The sequence below is a fragment of the Alnus glutinosa genome, chromosome 8 (genome assembly GCF_958979055.1).
Source record: "Alnus glutinosa chromosome 8, dhAlnGlut1.1, whole genome shotgun sequence".
Lineage (NCBI taxonomy): Eukaryota > Viridiplantae > Streptophyta > Magnoliopsida > Fagales > Betulaceae > Alnus > Alnus glutinosa.
The window spans coordinates 28,392,352-28,413,708 of record NC_084893.1 but is presented as its reverse complement, the minus strand read 5'-3'; the positions used below and the strand labels follow the sequence as shown (position 1 = coordinate 28,413,708).

The 21,357-nt window shown below is 34.9% G+C and overlaps 2 protein-coding genes across 2 annotated transcripts; both read right to left on the bottom strand.

The window, feature by feature from the left end:
• Positions 1 to 273: 273 nt before the first annotated feature.
• LOC133876337 (exopolygalacturonase-like) lies at positions 274 to 2,812 on the bottom strand. Its single transcript, XM_062314606.1, has 4 exons — positions 2,675 to 2,812; positions 2,198 to 2,509; positions 679 to 1,191; positions 274 to 501 (listed from the first exon to the last, which is right to left on the bottom strand). Exons 1-4 carry the CDS (start codon positions 2,810 to 2,812, stop codon positions 274 to 276), a joined length of 1,191 nt encoding a protein of 396 aa, XP_062170590.1.
• A 2,700-nt stretch (positions 2,813 to 5,512) lies between these two features.
• Positions 5,513 to 13,740, bottom strand: LOC133874755 (glycerophosphodiester phosphodiesterase GDPDL3). The gene is made up of 9 exons (XM_062312632.1): positions 13,493 to 13,740; positions 12,374 to 12,667; positions 11,948 to 12,063; positions 11,310 to 11,811; positions 10,469 to 10,507; positions 10,038 to 10,322; positions 9,115 to 9,257; positions 7,638 to 8,121; positions 5,513 to 6,165 (listed from the first exon to the last, which is right to left on the bottom strand). The coding sequence occupies exons 1-9, from the start codon at positions 13,602 to 13,604 to the stop codon at positions 5,858 to 5,860; spliced, it is 2,283 nt and encodes a 760-aa protein (XP_062168616.1). The 5' UTR covers positions 13,605 to 13,740; the 3' UTR covers positions 5,513 to 5,857.
• Positions 13,741 to 21,357: the final 7,617 nt, after the last annotated feature.

Here is a 21,357-nt window from a genome sequence, read left to right as displayed (position 1 = left end):
ACTAGGGCTCCTTTCTGAAGAGAAATACATATGAAGCAGAAGCCATATAAACTTGATTAATTGAAAGGGATTTTTGGACCCCAATATATGAGTCAATAGCCTGTAAAATATTCTGGCTATTAGGATCACTGAATTATTGGCTCCTCCTTAGAGAATGACCGGTTGTACATCAGGGGTCAATGAACTAAGCTGTGTCAAATCTACCTTGTTTCTAAAATTATCAAACTTGCTTTGGTAAGAATTCAAGCAAGTCTGCAAATACCAAGCAGATTGCTATATGCAAGAGGGGGGATGTACTGGACCATAAGCAACACCACTGGCATAAGCACACGAGGAAGTCGCCGGTCCTCCGTCACCGACGTAAACGAGATCGATGTCACTGAGTTCAATGTTCTGGCAAGGTTTACTTGGGCTGCATTCAAAAGTAACTGCAATCTTTGAGCTCGAAGTGCCCTTAATGTTTCTAAAACGAGCATCCCGAATCTGAACTTGGGAGTTACCCTGTAGGCAAAAAGTGTCACCATCATGGTCAATTAAGTTTTATAGCATTACTTGAATTTCACATAAATTCGGACAACCTTAAAAGAGAGAGGTTATGAGACCCACTTGTCCGATCCCGTGCAGGCGAGGATATGGATCCTCAACCAACTCTCTTATTAGACAAGAAGTACGTAGTACCTGTTGACAATTGCCGGATGGGCAATATTGTTGGTCAATGATGATGGGGTTGTTGACATTGTCCATATTAATGTCTTGAAAGGTAAGATCGAAGACATTGCTTGCAAAAGAGCTAGCCCATGTCTTGACCCTCAAGCCATTCTGAGTGCCATTGAAGGTGCAGTTCTTCACAGTCAGTCCACTTACATCATCTTCATTAGCCGACCGACCAAGGCTTCCGACACTGATGCCGTGGCCGGGGCCACACTGAACATTTGAAATGTTTATGCTTGAAGAACCAGGGCCCATGGAAATGCAGTCGTCTCCGGTGGCTATTACCGAATCCGATATGTGTACATGAGTCGATTCCCCAATGTGAATTCCATCGGTGTTGGGGCTATCTTCAGGCGCTATTAGATGAATGCGATCAAACTTCAAGCCGGTGCATTCAAAAACGTTCATATGGACACCCATGCTGTTGATTGATTTTAGGTGAGTAACCCGTGAATTGGTCACGTAATCGAATCCCATCGACTGTCATAAAAGCATTAAGGAAACACTATTTTTATAAGCAAAGCCTCAAGAAAAAGAACAGGCCCAATTACAGAAATAGAAAATGCAAAAAACTTATTATTATGGACACGGATTCCGTATAATTGTTTGTCCGAATGGATCGAATTTATGAGATTTCAAGCAGGTGATTATGAGAGAGTACTTATGGGATCCACCTGACCGGATAAGTAATTAGACAACCCAATTTTTATTTGGTCAAGTAGGTCCTATAAGTACTCTCTCATAGTCACCTAACAAAATGGATCGAATTTTAGAAAATTCAGACAGGTGATTGTGAGAAAGTACTTATGAAACCCACCTGACCGGATAAGTAGTTGGACAGCTCAATTTTTATTTGGTCAGGTGGGTCTTATAAATGCTCTCTCACAATCACCTAACCGAATGGATTGAATTTGAGAGAATTCAGACAGGTGATTATGAGAGAGCACTTACCGCACCCACTTGACCAGATGAGTAGTTGAGGCAGCCCAATTTTTATTTTATCAGGTGGTTCCATTAAGTGCTCTCTCACAATCACTTACTCGAATATGAGAGAATTCGAACAGAGAATTTGAAGAAATCACCGTCACTGCATGCAAATTGAGGAGCAACAATTTTACTACTCTAATGGTTAGATTTTATTATCCGAATTACTAGCAATTCGAATAACAAATATGATAGAACTTTTTTAAGGTTCACTTGTCCAAAGAGGTCTCGGGCACAACGGATTGACGCCCACTAATGGGAGTGAATTTGGATCCTCTCCATTTAGTTATAAAGTAGGGACATAATTATCCTTTTACATTCTATAAAAATGTGAAAAGACAAATATACCTCTCTTTTATAAGCAAAATGGAGAGGATCCTGTTCCTGGGGTAGGGCAAATTATTGGAATCCAGATCCAATTATAGAACAGAAGACCATAATTATAGGCTAGAGCATTTGGCAGAGCAATTTAAGATTGACTTGTTGAATCAAGAACACTTACAGAAGGAAGAGGATTGCAGTTTTTACTTTTACTGCAAGTATTGTGGCCCCAAGCAGAGGGGCCTTGGCCATCCAACGACCCACATCCGCGGACTACCAACCGGTCTATGCGATAGAAGGTGATCCAACTGTAGCTGTCAACGTAAGATGCAACATCAGTATGAGCTATTAGGGCACCTGTGATGAAAAATGTTATTGGGCCCTTACATGGGCCTGAAAACATTACTGGGCCCAGCATATATGTTCCGTTTGGGATTAACACAACATTGGATCCTTCTGATTGACAAGCTTTGTTGAATACATCTTCAAAAACCTGCAAAAACCCAATACAAAACTATCCATGTAATTACATTTTTTTAAAAAAAAAAAAATCATATTTCCGCGCAACCGGCAAAAGAGTACGGTTCGAATACGTGAAAAGATTTATTATTTTAAGAAACGCAGGTCGAATTGCATATTTTGAAACTGCTAAAATTACCTTGCTGTTATCAGTTTTAGCATCAGCAACCGCGCCATAGTTTGCCACATCGAAAACACCATTTCCCGCTTCAACTTCAGTAATCCATGCTACCAAGAACATCAAGCAAACAAAACGAAAAACTGAAATTGAACCCATGTTTAATTTTTTTTCCTCTGCAGCCGCTACTACTTGGAATGTCTTGCTGAATTGGATATGGTTTCTGAGTTCTTATAGGGAGCTTGCATGGATATAAATGGAAGAAAATACAAATCCTATGTTTATATGGTTATATATGATTTGATACATTTGCTTTGCCGGAAATAGATGAAAATCAATTTTCTTCTAAAACTGAAATCCCTTTTGACTTTAATGCATGAATTGATTTAGGTAACAGCCAATGTGAAGAACACTATCCTAAATTTGAGCCTAAACAGCCATAAATGACTTGATTAATTAGGTGGTCCTATAATATTTTATTTGTAACAAAAAAAAATGAAAAATAAAAAATAGTGTCGTAATTATCATTTTTCAAGCTTTCAATAACTCGAGCGAGATATTTCGAACTTTATCAAGTAATGGTAGAAACTATACTTTTAATCCACCATTATCTCACATTGGTGATGTCCCAGTGCTAATTAACCATTGCTTCTTTTCTTTTTCTTTTTTTTATCTAAAAATAAAAAATAAAAAAATCTAAAGGCAGATTGACACTGTCAAAGTGAAATAGCGGGAGAGCGAATGAAAATCTCGGGATTTTTATGGATTATGGAATTATCATAACGAGCGTGGACATAGGTTGATTATGAGGCAATGCTCAAGGCATTTGTCCTAGTTTAAAACACTTACCATAAGATGGGATCCCATACATGGATTATATACATGGATATGATCCTCTATGGAAGAATATTCGGGATATTGACCTCATATAAGCAAGTTCTAAACCTAATGCATTTTGGGGCTTTGACCTGATACTACTTTCCATATTATTATATCAGACATTATATCAAATTACTTAGAGATTTATTTTTGCATTTATTAAATGAGAAGTTTCCATTTCTTATTGATAAAGTGACACATTTACTCATTTACATAGGGAAAAAAAAAAAACGTTTAGCAAGATTAGTTGAACCAAGTTTTCTCCAACTCAATCTATTAAACCAACGTTTCTTTCGATCTAACTTGCATGTTTAATAAACTGATTTGAAAGAAATTGGAGGACAAATTAACTTGGACAAATTTCCTCCAACCTAGTTTAAAAAAAAAAAATGAAAAACAAAAAAGACCTGGGTCAAGACTAGAACTACCAAACTTTATAATCCTTCTTCATAGTGTTTTACCCATTTTTAAAACTTGAAAAACTTCACTTAACCATCCGAAGTGCCATTGGCTCTTGCATGCAATGTATGTGTTCAATGTATTAGCCCCTTTCAATCACCCTTATACCGATATGGTTTTGTTAATTCAAACAACTAACAAGTAAAATTTTCCTTATATCCCCTATACAAATTATTAAAATAAAAATATATCCTTATATATATAAAAGGGGGAGTATTTTGGTCATTTTTGCTAATTCTATTAAGAATTAATCCAAAATCCTAACGAAATAGAGTGATTGAAAAAGGCTGATATATCAAAAATATTTTATAAACGGGAGTATTTTGGTCATTTTTGCTTATTCCGTTAAAATTTAATCAAAAATCCTAACAGAAAAGAGTGATTGAAAATGGCTAATATATCAAATGCCCACATTAAAAAATTTGGACATTGGAGACATTACAAAAGTCACGGCTGTTTGAGGAAAAGTTTCTCCTTAAAAGTTAAAACACTTTCTTTTCTTTTCTTCTTCTTCTTTTTTTTATTTTTTTGACAAAAAAAAAAAAAAATTAAACAACAAAAAAAAAAAAACCTTGTCTGGTTCGTGAAATAGACCATTTTATTTGGTAATGGAAATTGGCTATTCCTTAAAATAGTTATTGTTATTGAAATAACTATTCTCTTACGAAAAAGAATAGACTACATTTTTCAAAAAAATAAATCATTTATATTATTTTCTATTTTCTCTCTTAAAAACATATTAATTTTTATTTTTAAAAAAACCTACAACAAAATTGAATGGGTGACTTGGCCAACCACAGAAGAGCAGAGTGGTCGCAACCACCGACAATTTCACGTTTTTTTTTAAAAAAAAATAAAAGAAATAATGTTAAGTTTTTTTAATAATTTTAATTCGATTCCAATTAAGAAATAGAAATATCTATTTTATTTCACTTTCTTTTATTCTCAATAATAATTATTCTCCTTTTCAATTAAATACCTAACCCGCAAACCAAAACATGCCTTAGTTATGCATGGACTTTGGTTTGGAGTTTGACAAATGATGGCCTCACCAATCAGCTCTATGTCAAGCACCTATGAATTATGGACATGCCTGCCAGCGCCAATCAATTGTTTGAGCCCGTTTACATCCATCAAGAATTGCGTGGTACAAGGTAAAGTGATCATATATGTAAACAGTAAACGGCTCATCGTTTCGAAAAATGTAAAACGACTGATCTAATTATTTACTTGTCCTATTACCACCATGCATTTCATGTAAACGACTCACTGTTTGAGTTTGTTGATTCAAGCCATCTATCCAAGAAATGCATTCATTCAGTCATTAATTGAGTTCTTGGACTTCCACCCACCTTTGTTTTGACCTAAAGGGCTAAATTTTGCAACACAAAATAGAAATTCCTAACAATTTTATTGTCCAAAATTTTAGCAATTCATGCAACAAATACGAGTATTTACTTAGGTGGGTAGGTAGGCCCAGTAAAAGCTCTCTCACATTTGCTATCCGTATTGCTAACAATATATGCAACAAATTGCTGGGACAGTAGAGAATACAATGCCTACACATTGCCTCCACTACTTGCACATAATGCAAACCAAAAAATAATCGTGTATATTTTTACATCAAATCAGAAACACAAATTGCAGACCCGAATAAATGTATTATCAAATTACAAGGGGGAAGAATGAACATACCTAAAGTGTTACAAGGCAAAAAGAATTTCACTGCTCGTTTGGAAAAATTTGGACTAGCCTCGTTGCCATGAAACAAAGAAGCTCCAAGCTACTTGAAATCCACGCAAATGGATGGGAAATACAAGATCACAAAATAATGATGAGTGTGAGTGAGCGAGCATGTTACATTCTTCAAATTAGAAAAAGAGCAGCAAGGAGCATTGCCAGATATGGCAGGAAGAAGCATGAAACGATCTTAGGCTGCCCGTTTCGCTGAGTTGGAGAAAGTGCATTTGGTACAGCACCTGTGCTTGAAGTTGGGGCTTTTGCTAAACCATTGGGCAAAGGTGGCTCCACCACATCCGATTCTGTCAGGAGAGGGTATGGCGCCTCAGCTGGTGGCAAGTAATCAGCAGTGATGAGTTTCAGGAGATCACCAGGCAGAACGGGGCTCATGTAAACAGGTGTGTCATTGACGCTCAGACCTAAACATCTATTTCCTGCATTACATTGAAGCACCGTTGCATCAATAACTACATGCAAACTTGAATAGCGCTCTATTGGACCAAGCCAAGAAAAAAAGAACAAGAAAAAAAAAAAAGACAGCTGAATTGATTCATAGATGCGTGTCAAAATTGTCTAGAAACCTAGGAGTAATGACAATGCAATTCTTAACCTAGGTTATTCACAAAACACTAGGGGTACATTTGGTATGTAGAATGGCTATTTCATTAAGAAAATTAATAGCTTTTATTGAGAATTGAAGAAAGCGGAATGAAATAACCTTGAAATAGTTATTTTTTCATGAACCATAGGAATTACTATTCCTTATCATATGCTCTCATATACTCTAACACTAAAACTATTATATTCCATCTTCTTAGAGCATCTCCAGCAGTGGTAGCTATTTTAGTTACTCAAAATACAATTTTTTTTTTATTATTATTATTTGTTATTTTAGCTATTAGCTTTTCAATACAAACTCCAGCAAATTATCTATTTCACTCTCTACTTTCTTTAAATATTACATTTTCATTTTTATTTTCTTTTAACACCACAAAAATCTTCATCTCTAGTCTCTCTCCGTCGTCATCTACACCTTCTACCCTTCTCAACTCTCTTTATCCCCATGCCCCGTGTCTCTCCCTAGTCCCTCCCACAGCCTGCACTCCACTTTCGAATTTTCACGTCCATGGCCGTCTCGGACGTCGAAGCAATGCTAGAGTTCTTGCATGGATTTCTTTTTTATGGCTCAAAGGCTGAGAAACAATGTTTGAGAAAACCAAGAAGCATAAGGTCTCCACCAGCAAGACACCTCCACTCTCCTACAAAGGTCCCATCTTTTTCCTGTCATATTTTTTTAGATGGTATTTTTTGGTGGGTGTTGGATTGTGGGTTTGATGTGAGGTTGTGTAATTTTGGGCAAGTATGCCGCAATGACGGACGACGGTGTTGGCGTTGCTTCAGGAGGTGGCGCATTGTGTGGACGGGAAGATCGACTGGGAGGCACTAGTGAGGAATACTACTGACGAGAAGACCGACTGGAAGGCATTGGTGTGGAATACTTTAACTGGGATTTCTGGTGCTAGGGATTATCAGATGCTATGGCGCCATTTAGCTGTGTTTGGTTCACAAATGGGTGACGAGCGACTAGAGAGAGAAAAAAACAATTAAAAAAAAAAGAAAAGAAATTGTAGTGAGAAACTGTAAATAGACAGAAGAGCCTATTTACTATACCCACTACAAGAAAAAAGAGTTAGTTTGGCTATATTTTTGGAGACGAAAAACCACCCATAGTAATCAAATTTAGTTATTATCACTTATTTGCCTATACTGCTGGAGATGCTCTTACGTTCCTAATAACAACTATTTTTTTTTTCCTACTGAAATAGCCATTTCAAGGACCAACATACCCTATACATATTTGTGCATCATTTAATTAAAAAGCGTCAATTGATAAGCATCAACTTACTTTTGTATCTGGCAGCTGTCTTAGGGAAGTCTGTGATGACACCATCAATGTTGGCTCCTTTGACAAATGAGTTGATCTCCACGGTTGCATCTGAGAAGTAGTCCCATGCTTGAGACACAAACTCATTGCTGAAGATTTCCACATAAACAGGCAGCTTAAACTTTTGTAGCTTTGCTACAGTATCAGTTAGAGCAGTGAGGAAAACTTGATTTTCAGGAATGACAGACTCCTTGCCGACAACCACAGCAGTGGCAAACGTCTTTATGTCCTCAACAGCTGAGTTGAGAGCATCACGAATATTCTCGTCAACCTTGTATACACGGTCATAGTTATGTTTGTCCTTGAATTTCATTAGAACAGAGCTATTACTGGACTGAATCATAACTTTTGGGGATGTCAGATTATTATAGCCAGCTTTGCTCAAGGCATCAATTACTGCATCGGTTACACTTAATCCCAGCTTCTCAGCAAGGTAAGACGCATGCTGAAAGAAACAGAACAGAAAAAAATGGCGTCATAAATAGAAATAGTCGAGTCAGGATGAGGAGAATCTTCATTTCTCAATTGATGCTGCACATAATGAACATTCAAACATTCTTCACCATTATGAAACACGATAAATTTTTTATTTTATTTTTATTTTTTTATAAGTAACAAATTTTATGAAACACGATAATTTCCGCATTATTGCAGCATAGTTTTCTATTTGTTTGAAACAAATGAGGATGTAGGTACACAGCAGATAAGGCATCAACAATGTGTCCACATGATATGTTTTTAAGCTGCCGAGTCATATTTGCAACCATAAGGTAATTTTTTTTTGATCTCCCATCCAACCAAAGAAGCACCCTGAGCCCATGTACAAGTTGAGGGGAAGGGACAAATTGTTGAAGCACTACATCTAAAGATACAAATTTCGATTGCAGGGGAATGGTCAGCAAGATTTTGAAAAAGGAATCCATACGGCAGGTAATATGGACCAAAAGCAGATGTCAGGCATGACAATTCACACTCATTTTGCAACTTTATATAGACATCCACAAACATATTGATTTAGGAAAATTGGAAAGAAAACAACTGAAAACCATTGCTACATACCACTCCCTCCCCCCAGGAAAATACTGCCAACAATTCAACAGAAGTACAGAACAAAGAGAACACAAGTTCCACCAAAACAAAAGTAGAAAATTCCAAGGGGTTTCCTTGAACTCATGATTTCTCATCATGGTCCCTAGTTTAACCCTCTGAGCTGGCATCCAGCCAACTCTTTGGGGCCATCCCAGCCGGTAATTATCTGATTTGTGTAGAACGGGGAGATTACACATGCCTGGGTATTAGTAAGGTGCTCGGATGCTGCAATAGGCATGGCACACTCTCTCTCCCCAATAAATAACTAATAATGGATTTTTGGTTTAAAATCTCCCCTTAACTAATTGTTCTTACCAACTAAAAGAATATAGGCATGGCAAATACTCACCTCTATGCTGATCAAGACACCGGTAAGAGAGCTCGTCCCCTTTGACAAGGCCAAAAATTCGGACAATGTTAGAAACTTTCCATTATTTTTGAACCTTGGATTCCGGAACAAGGTGAATTTTGAGAAGGGGTTTGCTATTGAAGCTGCAGGAATTTACAGAAAATAAATAAATACTGGGATTTAATTATGCAATCCGGACTGACTTGCTAGTCATTACTATTCATAAAAACACAAGAGAACCCGAGTCAAAATAAGATAACCAAATGCAGCAGCACATATTGAAACAGGGAAAGCAGATGAATCATGAAAAGGGAATGTCTCAACGCATAAGGATTTAGGGTGTCTCAACTCAGGTCATTCTTTGTGTTCCTTCTCTAAAGTTAAGAAGAAGGTGTTTCCCAAAATTTTACACAGCACCCCAAAAAAGGTTATGAAACAGATTTATATCCTCAAACCAGTAAAAGCAGTAGAAATGTGTACTTTCCGACTCTTCTTGAAAACTCCCATATTTTCTATATACATTTTGTATGCATCAGTAGTTACCAATTAGTTTAAGGCCAATTTGTGTGTGTTGGCTAATTATACCTCACCAGTGACCACATAGTTGCATGGTCTGTGTGATTCACTAAAAAAATTCTATACAACCGTAATCCTCCATTTAATGCAGAGAATACTGATGAAAATAAAGTTACAAGATTTTCACCAGTTACATGTAAATACCCCATAAAATATTAGTGTATTAGAAGTTAGTACCATTTCCAGCGGTTACAATTTTGGTTAGAAAAAAGGAAGGATGTTCATGTCTCGGCAACAAAAGCTGTTGTGAAGTACTAACATTTTCAAAAGCATGAAAAGTTTCAATAAATTTTTAAATTTTTTCTAGGTTTCATAGAGTGAGTAAATGAGAACCAAATTCTACTTACGTGTCAATGTTTGAATCTGGCTCCATGTCAGGTTAAAGGTAAAGATTCCATTGCCAGCCTTAATCTCTGGAATAGTTGTCGTAAGATTGCTAAAACTTGATTGAGCAACTGTTGTGCTATCTATCAGATTTATTGAGCTTAAGCAAAATGGTGTCCCATCCTTCGCCAATTGAACAGGACAGTCAAGTACATCTACACCATCATCAATAGCTTTCTTATATGCCAAGTCCGTACAACCAGTGTAATCTCCACTTGCTCCATATTTAGAGATAACCAAAGGCTTCGCTGGATAATGAGCAAGGTGAAAGAAAAAGGTTAACAATGATATTCTGAAAATAAAATTTCCAAAGAAACAGACAGTAAGACAACATTATCAATCAGTTATGAGCAACAAAGAATCAAAGCTTTTATTATGCAATAGTGTGATATACCTTGTGCTGAAGCATTCTTGCCTTGGTGAGCAAAGCAATCTGCAGTATGAGAAGAGGGATGAGCATCTTGAAGAAAATATTTACTGAAACAAGCAGCCAATAATTTAATGATAAAACCAACTAATTATGTTAGAGTCATCAAGCCATTACTGTGAATTGACAATACAAAATGACATGCAATCATAAGCAAAGGTATTTCAATGCTTCTATCCTTAAAAAATGCAATTGTGGCATGTGGCTTAAGAAATCACGTGCAAATACTAAGAGAAAAATATCCATTCGACTTCTATAATAACCTGATTACGAAGCTTTGTCTCAAAGAAAGTCCTAGGTCTGAGAATGAAATTGAAAAGTTTCTAAAATCAGAGTAAAATGTTTTTTTAATTGATTAAATTTAAATTTCTCATGAAAATTTAGGATAAGTAGTGAATGCATCTGTAGGAAGCTAGAAATAGCACCAATTTAGAACAAATTAACTCAGAGAAATTCATTCAAGGTGATCTAGAAATGCACACTGATATCAAATGATTGCAACAATGAAGAATCGATAGTTTCACATTGTAGCGCTACAAGGTCAAGACAAAGGCCAAGGAAAAATCTATAAAAGGTTCCTGGTAGCCAAATCCAACAAAGTTGGAATTAGAAGCTTTGTTGATTTGATCATTACAAATCCAATAGATCTGTCAAAGGGTTCGGGCAGCCAAATCATGTTTCATTCAGGAGGTACACAAATCAAAACAGTTAGAAAAACTAGATAATGAACCAAACACTTTAAAATTTGTACATATGTATGATATTTAGGCGAACTCTATTTCTGCCAAGCTGAAGAAAAAAAACTTACATATAGCCTCTGATTGAGTAATTGGGAAGTCTGTCAGCAGACCATCAACAGAGAAGTCATCATTGTCAATGAAAGACAAGGACTCAGTTACTGGATCATAACTGTAATTGAAGCTAAATGGAACATCATTCATAAAATCTGACGCAAAAACTTCAAGCCCTTCTTTATGAGCATCCGCGACAACAGATGTATGAGGTTGTAAATAAAGAGTATCATCCATTGGCCATATGTAAATCTTGGGAACAAGAATTCCGGAGGCAAATGTCTTGATAAATGTAAGATTCTTTAGGAGAGTACCATAAGTCTGGTTGGTTGAAGGCTCAATCTCATCTTGTCCTAGAAACCGAAAGACTAGCTTTGTTGTTATTGGATTCAATCGTGTCGTAATACTTCTTAGGAATTCCAACTCTGGTGATGAAATATAACTAACAATTACACGTCTTGACACAGAAAGTACATAGCTTCTCATAGTCAAATTGTGTTGTGTGAAGAATTGGTCATGCTGCAAAAGTATTAGAACAAAAAGGCTTGGTCAAAATGAAAGCTGAGAAGCCAGATCCTGTGTGCTTAGAGAAACATCTTACAACAAGAGCAGATACTAGTTTAATGTCGGACACAGTTTATCATCTTTCATTTACCTGAATGTTCAACCATAAGCCTTGTGGTTTAAATGTTGTAGCCACATCTTGAACAGTGAGAATTGGGAAGCCATTGCCATCAAACTTATTAGTTCGAGAATAGACACCTTGAGTTACTGGTTAGAAACAGAGAAATTTGCATTAATTGTTAATGCAGCATATTATACTGAATAACCAACAAAACAGCCTGATAACCACTATAACAGTGTTGGGTACATGTGTTTGTGAGGGGGGGGCATAGCCGCAAATATTTTAATCTTGATAACCCATTTTCAGTTTCATATTTCCTTACTTCCATAAGAATAGCTTTAAACAATTATGATATCCAACCATCTGTAAAGAAAAATGTGATATTTGGTTCACAAGACATTCAAGTAGCCATTCCCAAATGTGAAGGAAAAAGGGACTAAGACAACTCGGACTTACAGACAACATTTGCTAGCTCCTTGAGAGTGAAATCCACAGAAAAGAAGCCTCCGGTGGGGACTCCATTAACAAGGTAAACCTTATCCCTGCCTTTGAAAATAAGTGAAATGTCGGTAGAGTTTTCGAGCTTCACATCTGGCACACAAATCCCGGCACCATCCTTCGTCAATTGCACATCACACCAAAAGATCACAGAGGGCACACTAACCTGCTGTGCCAAAATATAGGCATATGAACTAGAATCAGGAAATAGCCCCGAAAACCCACCACGTGCAATGACCAAAGGCGGTTTACCTACAGATTAAACATAATTATATCGGTTAGCTCACAGAACATGTGGCCAAATACAATCACAAAAGGACTTTCTAACATTTCCCGATCAAAGGGGTCTAAATTCAGGAAATCTTTTAGAAAACAATTTTAAATGCACTCTCAGCATCATTTTCACTCTTTTCTGTTTCTGAAATTAGAAAGTTGGTCAATTTCTTCTACTTCCATAGAGGACCTAACAGAACCACAGTTAAAAGTTAACAAGAGCCAGCCAACAAAACTATTGCTTAAACGGTGAGATTATGAATGAAAATTTACAGCAAGTTAAATACTCGATTTTTATTTTTATTTTTATTTTGCAAAAGATGGATCTAGCTATTCAGCATCAAAAAATTTCAAAATCAAGATTTTTTTTTCCCGTATTAGGAAATTCTTCGCTTTCCTCAGCTGATTTTAACTGAGTTTTCAATTTTCACTGCACAGAAGGACAGGAAAAAAAAAAAAAAAAAGCTTCGCGAAGCATGAATATTCAAAAACGTTTCTCTTTTCTTTTTTCCTTTTTATTCTCCACGGTTCTCTCAATAAGAGAGAGAAAATCCTCCATTTGGCTGTTGAGAAGAATGTAAAAAAAATAAATAGATAAAAAAGAGAACTAGACGAATTTTTTTTGAGTATCAAAATGAAGCTCAATAACTAAAAACTTGAAGGATACAGAATTTTCAATTTGCTTCACTTTCTCGGAAACCAGACCGAAAATACGCGAGCAGAAATTAAAATAAAAAACAATGTATAAAAATCAAAAAGAAAAAGTACAGAGAAAGAGAAAGAGAGTTTGAGCGAAACACAAACCACTAAGTGTAAGCCAGACACTGGTCTTGTTAGATCCCTGCGCAGAGACCAGAGCCACTACTACTGAGTGAAGTAGAAGATGAAAAAGCGCGCCACCGCGTGAGTTACACATTGTCGGAAAAGCTCGCCGGCAACTCTTCGAAGCTCAGTAACCTCCGGCGATGCGGTTTTATCGGAAAATGTGTGAGATTCACTTCCCAGAGAGAGAGAGAGAGAGAGAGAGAGAGAGAGGAGCTTTTGAGCTCTGAAGCTTTTTGGGCTGGACTCCCTTGATTTACATTTGTTTATATAATATATAAACCCTATTTTTGCATTATTATTTTATTTGTCTAATTATCTATTTGTTTTGTGTTTGTTTTGTGATTTAATTTACAAATATGTTTTAATTAGTGTGAAGCGCTCTTATAATTACGCGTACGTATAATGTTTGACTCGGACAGAGCTTAAATGTAAAACGTTTGACTCGGACAGAACTTAAATGTAAAATGCTTGACTCGGACAGAACTTAAATAAAGAAAAAAAAAAAAAAAACAAAAAACGTATTTATTTGGATTTTTGAAAGAGGCGGCTCGAGCCGGCCTGAGGAGCCGAGCGGTATCTGATGTGAGACTTTCTTAGGGCCAGGCTAGTAGGCTAGTCCGTCCGAAAATTAACCATACGGAGAGGGAGGCTCCATAGCCTCCATGTGTTTACGATGGAGTTCTTTGAACATTCAATGAGTTCTTTGAATATTCAAAACACAAAATATTTTGATATATGATATAAAGGTAAAAATAATTTTAGTGGTTTTGTATTTTAAATTGTTTGTTAAAAAAAAGAAAATAACAAATAAAGCCTGATTGCAGAAGTTGACAGGTGTCAACGTCTTGGCGTTCACCCAACCACACGGGGATCAGCCGATGACTGAAGTCTGAAGTCAATGTGTGCGTCCTGGCTCGAGCCTGCAATCCAAGCTGGCCTGTGGAGGGGCTCATCGATTTGGTGAACCTCTGATTGGATGACAGCTAGAGAGGGCCCCACAACATGGGCATCAACAATCTGGCAGAAGCCGACGTGGCGTCCCATGATTTGGCTACCAACATATGCTGTCATGAAAACGCGCAAAACGATTACGTTCGTGGTTGGACCGTTGGAACCCCACCGCCACATAAACCATTTAATTTTGAGGGCATTGTCTATGAAAGATCGGCCACGACAAATTTGTAAACGGGTTAGCTTAGAATTGCTCGTTTGGTTGTGTGATGTATTGAAAAATTGTGAATATTGAATTAATTAATTTTTAGAAATTATGTTTGAATGATTTATAAAATTTAAAATAAAATTTGAGTGGAATTTGAATTCTAATTTTTTAAGAGACAAGTCAAAATTTTTTTTTTCTTGTATAAAATAAATCAATTCCAAACTGGGAAAGGGCGATGGCCTTCCAGCCCCTTGGTTTCGTTTCGGGCAAAATTAAAATTTTAGGTTTGGATGACAAGACTAAAAAAAATACTTTGGTAGAGCTACCATGCAAGCTAACTGAATAAAATATTATAGTTTTTCTTTAAAAATAAAAAATAAAACATCTATTTTAAAAAATGAAGAAGAAGAAGAGAGAAAACTACAGAACAAATTGTAATCGGATAGGAATGTGTACCTCTCATTTACTAGGGAGAGGAATTCTGTAATAACCAAGCATCAAGCAATTATCTATATTTTAAACTTTAGCAAGTATTGAATGATTAAATGTACTCCTTCTTATTAGTTTAAGGTTTTAGGACAAATATTGATTCACACATATCCAGAGCGAAATAGGATACTTTCCATTTCTTGTCCGAAATTTAAAGTTTTTGCATCAATTGGTGTGCATGATGTCAATGTAACACAATATTAGAGTCATGCTTTTAGTTTAAATCTTGGCTTTATTATTATTCTTATTTTAATTAAAATAGTCAACTTAAAATGTTATAATATTAATTAAATAATTAAATTTATCATTTTTTTAATTAATTTAAGTTTTTAATATAAGTAATAATTTAACACATATCCAATATTACCAACAAACTTCCATTTATGTGAGCGAATCTTCTTTTTCAAACGAGGTAGAAGAAAATGGAATCTAAAATTCTAAACAGACTAAATTGTTTTATTTTTCTTACTGAAAAAAAAAAAAAGAAAAAAAAAAGGGAGATAACTTTACAAAAGGGTATCGAATTATATCTGTTTTGAGATATGGGTACTGAATTAGCAAACATCTCAAACTGAGGTATCCATGTTTCCAAACGTCTTACCTAAGGATACTCTGTTATGATTTGCTGTTAAATCCTAATAGAGTAATCAAAATACCCATATTTTTTTATGAAGAAAGAAAAATGCTAAGATTTAAGTGTTTGTCAGAATTTAACGAAATTCGCAAAAATACCTATACCTGAATCTTCGAAAAAAAATTATAGTATTTTTTTTTTTTAAAAAAAAAAAAAAAAACATATAAGTATTTTGAGAATTTTAGAATGATTTCGGAGTAAATCCGAACGGAGTAATCTTAAGTGAGACGTTTGAAAGCGTGGATATTTCAGTTTGAAAGATTTGCTAGTTCAGTACCCTTATCTCAAAATCACGATAATTCGACACCTTTTACAAAGTTACCTCGAAAAAGAAAAAAATAAAAGCATCCATTTCAGTTACCGAAGCAGCGAGGAAGGACAGAAAAATAACTTTTGGCTTCTGCAGCGCAAGTTGGGGGAAGGAGGAGGGTCCAAGGGCCGGGGAAAGGATATGCCTTTTCTGTGAATAAAAAGGAAAGTAGGATACTCTCTCTCTATACGAACCATAAGTTTGAGGTCCTTGGTCTTTTTTTATGAATTTAATCTGTAAATTAAAAGAAAGGGAAAGTAGGATACCCTCTTTCCAAAACTTTAATCTTTTCTTTATATTAAATCACTTTTGATGGTCCCTAAAAAAAATTAAAAAAAAAAAAATCACTTTTGATGTGGAAAAAGCTGTAGGGTACAAATCCTTTAGCCTAAAGTTGAAGAAAGCTATGTGAATCAATGAATCATTCACATTTATTCTTGAAACTAATTTCCGAGTCCAAAAGCTCTTAATGATTAGCAGATTGGGAATTTTTATTGGGTTTTTTTTTTTTTTTTTTTTTTTTTGTCTTTTAAGACAAAATGGGTATAATGCAATTTCTTCTAATCTGAGGGATACATTGCTTCAATTAAAAATTTAGAAAAACATTGCAAAATTGCATACTAGTTAGAGAGGTGTTTTAGTACTTTTCCCTAGTATTTAACAAGAACATGAAGTAAATGGTTATAATTTAATTAGCTAAATCGAAACTGGGATCTACATGAATTTGGTTGGATTTACTATAACTATTGTTGTTAATTATCATTACAAAAGAAAAATAAAATAAAAATCAGTTCATATGATCCCATTCAATTGTAATAAAACCTTATAAATTTTTTTAAAAAATAAAATGATATAAATATATATTCTACGCATCTCATTTTTTAAAACTTTTATTTAATTTACATGACACACATCCGCTCTACAATTTTTAGAAGTCTGTAGATTTATAAGAAATAAATTTGTATAATTGGCGTTTAGAAAATGACTTCACATTTTTCGTTGTAAACATAAATAAATAATTTTTTTTGTCATTATACGTCAGAGCAGCACCAATAACAATGAGACAAGTGTTATTGTTTAATAAAATAAAGTGTAATTAAACTCGTACGACGTACCTAATCATTATTATAAATTAAACGTCGTAGTCAAATTGTCGAGACAAATACCAAGAGCGTCTATTTCTGTATTACTCATTCAAACAACCTCAGACCACTGAATAATAATAATATAATATCGGGCAGGAAGTTTCTCTAGAAAAATATAAGCCCAAAATTCCAGATGGCAGCACATGGGGGAGGGCCATGATTGAAATGGGCGGAGGGCTCCGATTGGTCAACGTCAGCTAAATCGTTGGATTATCTTCTTCTTTTTTTGGATGAATTTTACGTAAAATCTCGATTAGATCTTATTTTATAATATAATATGCAGAAGTTGGTGCGTCATAAATTAAAAAAGAAACAAAAAAAAAAAGTTGCAGCCTTGCAGGAGGTCACGTTGGAGGTGGGGTTGAATGGCTGATGCATGATCATAGGTGCAACGCACTCAAAACCGCGTAGGGCCACGAAAGAATTGTTCAAAGGATAGGGACGTTCCATCGCGCGGAGAAGACTGGGACTTCCTGTACACTGATGGCAACCTCATCGTGTCCAATTTCTAAAAAAAAAAAAAAAAAAACTTATATCTTCTGATTTTTTTATACTTTTAAAAAAAATATTTAAAATTTAAAATTGTCAATTTAAAGTATTAATTTTTCTATTTTTTTACAATTTTAATTATATGTTAAAATTTTCTATTAAATCTTATTAAAATTTGAGATAACTTCACAAAAATGTATCGAATCATACGTAGGGGTGTAACCCTGGAGCGGGTTCCCGGGTATTGGGTAAAAACTAGGAACCGACTCTGAATCCCCGATTTTTTTGTTTTTAACACCCGACCCCGGGCCTAGGTACCCCAGTTATCCAGTCCGGGTGGTATTTTAAAAATAAAAAATATATATATATATTATTTTGGACTTATTTTAGTATTGGACCTAATTTTTTCAACTTAATTTAAACCTTTTTATACCAGTAATGCTTAGAATCGGAAGCAACACTAGAGAAACAGAAGAAAAGAATAAAAAAAGAAGTTAAATGTTTTTGGTTTTTGTTAATGAAATAACTATAAGTTACATGTTTTTGTTAGTGAAATAACTAAAATATGTAGCTTTAGAATAAGTATTTCACAGCCATAAATCTGATGCACCGTGGTTCAGAAGAGAGATTTAGGAGCCACTCTTCGACTCTTTATGAGTGATATCTGTGCCACTTAGGGAGAGACAATTACCAACACAAATGAAATATCAACTAATCATGATCTGAAAATCTCCTTCAAATAGACAAATATGCTTCAAATATTTGCTCGTTCTGCATCAAAAATACCAAATATGTAGAGAAATAGAGTGAACGTGAAGAGTGAGCGACGAGTCAGAAGGACTAAGAAGAAGAAGAAGGCTGGACCGGCTAGTTACCTAGAAGGCCGCGAGTTGGGGAGGAGTTGGCGACGAGCGGCGAGGAGTCGATGACGAGTGGCGAGCGGCTGAACAAGCGAAGGGTGGACTTTTTCAGTTTCAACGTGATGCGGTGAGTCGGTGATGGAGAGTTAAATGGAGAAGGAGATGATTCAGAGAAGTTGAGCGGCAGCAAAGTTTTGATTTTTGAATGGATTTTTGTTTGAAGACTGAAGCTAAACTTGAGCGGCGGCAGTGAGCAAAATTGAAGGGTCTTTGACTCTTTTGAGTTTTGATACCTAATAGGGCAACAAAGTTTTTAAGAAAATGACAAAATGCTCCTCCCCCTTCCTAAGCCGTGTAGTATTATGATAAAAGGGTAGAGGGCAATTCTTTTTTAAAAAAAAAAAAAATTAATTAACCTACTCGAAGCCGGGTATATCCGGGGTTTTTTGAAATAAATACCCGGCTTCGGGTACTTGGGTACCAACTTGGTTTTTCAGTTTCCCGGTTTCCCGACTGGTTATATCCGGTCCGGATTTACTCCCCTAATTATACGTCATTTTAAGATAAATGTGTTGAACTATGAAACGTCTCAAATTGGGATATCCAAGTTTCCAAACGTTTCACTTAAGGGTACTCCGTTAGGATTTGCTGTTATATAATGCAAAAATTCTCAAAATACCCATGTGTTTATTTTTTAAAAAAAAAAATTATAAAAATTTTCAAAGATTCAAGCATAAATATTTTTGTACATTCTGTTAAATTCTGACCAACACCTATATTTTATCATTTCATTTTTCCTAAAAAAATTAGGGGTATTTTGGGTACTCCGTTAGGATTTAACAGTAAATCCTAACAGAGTACCCTTAAGTGGAATGTTTGGAAACTTGGATATTCCAGTGTGAAATGTTTGTTAGTTCAATGCTATTATTTCAAAACGGCGTATAATTTGATACATTTTTATGAAGATACCCTTATATTTATTTTTTTAAAAAAAAAAATTATAAATTTTTTTCAAAGATTTAGACATGGGTATTTTTGTGAATTCCGTTAAATTCTGATCAATACCTAAATCTTAGCAATTTTATTTTCCTTCTTTTCTAAAATAAAAAAGAAAGATATTTTGAGAATTTTGATAGGATTTAACAAAAAATTATAAATGATGGTCTAAATTGAAAAAAATTGAAATATAAATGCCCTAAATTGACATTTTTTAAAGTTTAAAATTGATTAAAGAAAAAAAAAAATACTATAACCTATTGGTCCATTAAAGGAAGAGGTGCGGATTGGATGCTCTTCTAATGATTATGCTCCCCCGTTCTCATATTATTTGACATTTTAGAAAATTATAATTTTTAAGGAAACGTCATTCAATGCATTGTATTTTAAACCAAAAAGACATAAGCTTTCAAAATTATCCTTCCTGATTTAAACTCAAATAAAAAAAAATAACAATGTGGAGAATTATTTCAAGGATTAGATAGGAAGTGAAGACTAGATTGTTTGTCTAGTTTCCTTTGAAGTGCTCTCGTAGAAGTTATTGACTTCTGTTCTTTGTGGTTTCTGCGGGTTTATTTTGCTTTTTCTGCTCCGTTGTTTTCTAGTTTGCTTGTAGCAGTGCAGTTGTTATAAGGTTGAGGCTCTCTGTTGTGCAGTAGCCTTTATTTGTTCCTGTTCTTTGTTGTTCTGTTTCATTGTTGTTGTGATGTATTTGTTGGTTTCCTAGCTAGGGGGTTTTGTCCCTATGCAGGAGTTGTTTTCAGACTTCACTAGATTGTTTGGATTGTTGAGGTTGAGCTTTATAAAGTCTTTTATTCATTAAAAAATAAAAAATAAATAAATAACAATATATAGACTTTTCAAAATAAATTATATTGATTTTTTAAACTGGATTTTTTATTTTGGAGGGGGGAGGGGGGAATTTATCCTTAGATTTTCACGTGATTTTAATTTAATCTATAAGTTTTAAATTTCAGCAATTAGGTTTTTAAGTTTTCTATGATTTTAAATAGGTATCTTCATAAACTTATTGTCCAATTAATTAACAGTATGTCACATCAGATCAATTAAATAAGATCGTGTAACTCTCATTTAATATGTCATATGTTAATTGTACGTGCCACGTGACACTGCTATTTCAAATTACAAATATAACTTAAATAAAACTTTTAAAATATATAAGTATTTTATAATAACCATGTCATCACGTACACATAGCATATGATGTGTCCAAAACGACCCATTTGAAATCATAAAAAAAGCTTAAAGACCAAATTAACGAATTGGAAAATATAATGACTATATTAAAATAGCATGAAAATCTAAAATCCAAATTTGATTTTTCCCCATTTTGAGATGTTGAAAAACAGAATAAAATATTAACAATAGAAGACGAAAGAAAAGTCGATTGCAGAACGTGTCATTGAGCTTCGAAGATGTTTCCATCTGTGTCCTGATTTGGAGGGCATCTTAATTGTGGTCCAGTGGATCCGGCTTTGTTTTATCAGATTCTTTTTTTGAGTTGGGGTTTTTGTAAAGTTGTGATTTTCTTTGCATTTTCCATCGTTTTCTCAACAATCAAAGTGAAAAGAAAAAAAGAAAAACAAGTTTATCGCGATATGGGTATAAGGTCACGGTGATTCCAATGAAAGAAGAACCAGGACATCATCAAGATAATGCCTCGCAGTCACATTCATTGCCGTGTCCACCAACATATGAGGCTTGCAATTTTGGTGGGTTTCCACTGTTTTGACCACATCAC